General features: G+C 54.6%; 1 protein-coding gene across 1 annotated transcript in view; it reads right to left on the bottom strand.

Moving 5' to 3' along the window:
• The window catches only part of EML1 (echinoderm microtubule associated protein like 1), an 82785-nt gene that overhangs the window by 5346 nt on the left and 74826 nt on the right, over window positions 1-2613 (bottom strand). The window contains exons 18-19 of the mRNA XM_012724381.1: window positions 1714-1811; window positions 1541-1628 (exon numbers count right to left, since the gene is read on the bottom strand). Coding sequence (XP_012579835.1) covers window positions 1541-1628; window positions 1714-1811 — 186 coding nt within the window. The remainder of the gene's footprint in view (window positions 1-1540; window positions 1629-1713; window positions 1812-2613) is intronic.

Genomic DNA, 2613 nt, shown 5'->3' on the forward strand with positions numbered 1-2613 from the left:
TGGGGCCCCTGTCCCTCCGTTTTCCCTCCCACTTTCTTCTCTGGCTTCCTCGGGTTCCCAGGTGTCTACCTGCTCACTGCTCCCCCGCAGCATGCCCCTCCCTGTCCCCCGAGCCCTTCAGCTCCCACTCAGGGGTGAAGCTCCCGGGAGCCAGTCACACCACAGACCTCTGGCCTCCCAGGCAACGTGCCAGCTCCCCGGGTGGACTGAGAGACGGTGTCTGAGAAGATTCTAGATGCAGGGGCTGTCCCTGAGCACCACCCCCTGCCTCAGGTTAGGGAGGACCTCGCAGAGGGCGGGAGGTTTGGAGCCCGCCATCACCCCGTCCTCCACAGCCCTCACTCGGCAGGTGTCTGTGCCCCTGCCCGGCTCTCCGTACCTAGGAGCCCAGATTTCCTGGTCTATACGATGGGATAAGCTTGAAATTGTTGTGGATCACGTGTGACAATGCGGCCTCTTGTCCCTGGCCCCGTGTGCTGCCCCAATTGGGCGCCAGTGGCGCTTGGTCAGGGTTTGAGGAACCGGCTCATGGCTAGTGGCGTGAGCTAAGGTCACCAGCCTTTATCATCCTAACCGCTCCTGGGGCCGCCTGGACCCAGAGGGGCTGGAAGAGAAGGGAACACTGAGGCTGCTACCCCTTGGGGGAGAGCCGGCGTGGTCTCTGGCTGCTTGGGCTTGAGGTGTCTCTCGATCCAGGTGTCTCTTGCTGTGAGGACTCTCATTCTCGCGACAGTCGCCTGTTCCAGCCTCTCGCTGTAGGGCCTGGCCTCTCTTCTTAGGGCCCAGGGCTGGTTGGAACCCTAATATCCCAGTCTTGGGAAGGACTTGGGACTCTTTGTCACAGAGGAGGAGAGGAAGCGGGTTTATCACAGGGGGGGTCTCTAGGAAAAGGGGAAGTTCCAGGTTCCCTGCCTCACCCAGAAGGAGGGTAGAGCTGAGCAGAGAACAGGAGAGGAGAGAAGGAATCTGAGGGGAAAGGAAGCAGGATGGAGCCAGAGGAGCCCTGAGGAAGCCACATGGAGCAGAGGGAGACATGTGAAGAAACTGTGTTTATTTCTTGGCCCTGGACTGGTTGAAAGCGATGTGGGTGAGAGACCCGTGGGGAGGTGACTGTGGCAGCGTTTACCCTGATTTTGATTTTGTTCGTTTCCTCCCAGACCTGCCTGGCTGTTTCTGACCCCTTTCTACGGGTGCCGGCCAGAAGGTGCTTTAGTCTTGTGGCAGCCTTCAGGCCTTGCTTTGGGCCAATCCCTTTTGGGTTGATTTTTGCCCACGAGGGGACGGGTCACTTCAGGTGTTTGATTTAGAAGTTATATTCTTTGTCTTCTGTGTTGTGTACTCACTGTATTAAAGTTCCTTCTCATTAAAGTCTTATATGTTTTGTCTTGATGCGGCAGATGGCAGAATCTATTTAGACCAGGCAGGTTTGGGGGTTCAGGGGTGCCTCTCCCTGCCCTGGAACAGGTTCTGGTAGGAGGCCCCGCTGGGTCTCTGAGAGAGTGTTCTTTGTGACCAGACACCCCCGGGTGTCTTTACTCACAGTAAAGGATTTCGTAGTCTCCGGAATTTGACACGAGGAATTCTGAGTTTACAGACCAGTCCAGGTGAGTGATGAAGCTGGAATGGCCCTGTGGGGGGACACATGGCAGCGTGTCACTTGCCTCGCAAACTCCGACCTGCGGGTACTCGGCGCTGGCGCGAGACGGCCCTTACCGAGCACCTGCCGACCCGGGTATACTTCCTGCCGCTGTCACTGACCGCATAGATGTAGATGCAGTTGTCGTGGGAGCCGATTGCCAGGAAATTCCCATCTATGAAAACACGACAGACAGTATTTCCATTATTAAAAAAAAAAAAGTTTTACAATTGCAAGTATTAACACAAGTTGCCATCATCAATTTAGGATTAGGAACAGATAATCTCAAAGAGAAAAGTTGGCTTCAGAGTGAGGCCTAGCTGACGCCCAAAGTTAGCTTTTGAAAAGACACACCGCTGAAGGGCAGTTTCGCTGGAAACAGGAGTCTCGGCTGACATTTTCTCTTCTTCTAGCACTCTGAGTATCCCAACTTACTGTCTTGTGGCCTCAAAGATTTCTGGAAACTGGAAATCTTTCCTATTGTGGATCCTTTGTCAGTGACGATTTGCTTCTCTCTTGCTGCTTTCAAGATTCTCTTTTGTTTCTGTCTTTTACCAGCTTATTACAATATGTCTGGAACTCTCTGAGCCTCTGAACCTTCTTCTACCACCAAAAGCAAGAAGTAGATTAGCAACTGACACAAGACCTCCCGATGTGCCATCTAGGCAAGAGGTTCAGTCAACAGCTTGACTTTATGATGCTGCTGCTCGGCCGAGGCCCCTACACGAGCTTAGCAGCCGCCTCAACGAGGACCTCAAAGCAGCCATTTATCCTGACGCTCAGGTCCACTCAGTCGGGCCACGGCGGTGGGCCCATGTGCCCTGATGTCATTAAGCGCAAAGGCAGCATCTGCCCGGTCAGGGGCTGGCACTGTGTTTCACCGGCCCGCCCAACACTCTGGAGGGTCAGCATCGCCCACAAAGCTCAGCGACCACCAGCCTCTCCTCTGGCAGCTAGCACAATGTCCAGAACTTTCC

The sequence above is a fragment of the Condylura cristata genome, unplaced genomic scaffold (genome assembly GCF_000260355.1).
Source record: "Condylura cristata isolate star-nosed mole 26May11 unplaced genomic scaffold, ConCri1.0 scaffold00013, whole genome shotgun sequence".
Classification (NCBI taxonomy): Eukaryota; Metazoa; Chordata; class Mammalia; order Eulipotyphla; family Talpidae; genus Condylura; species Condylura cristata.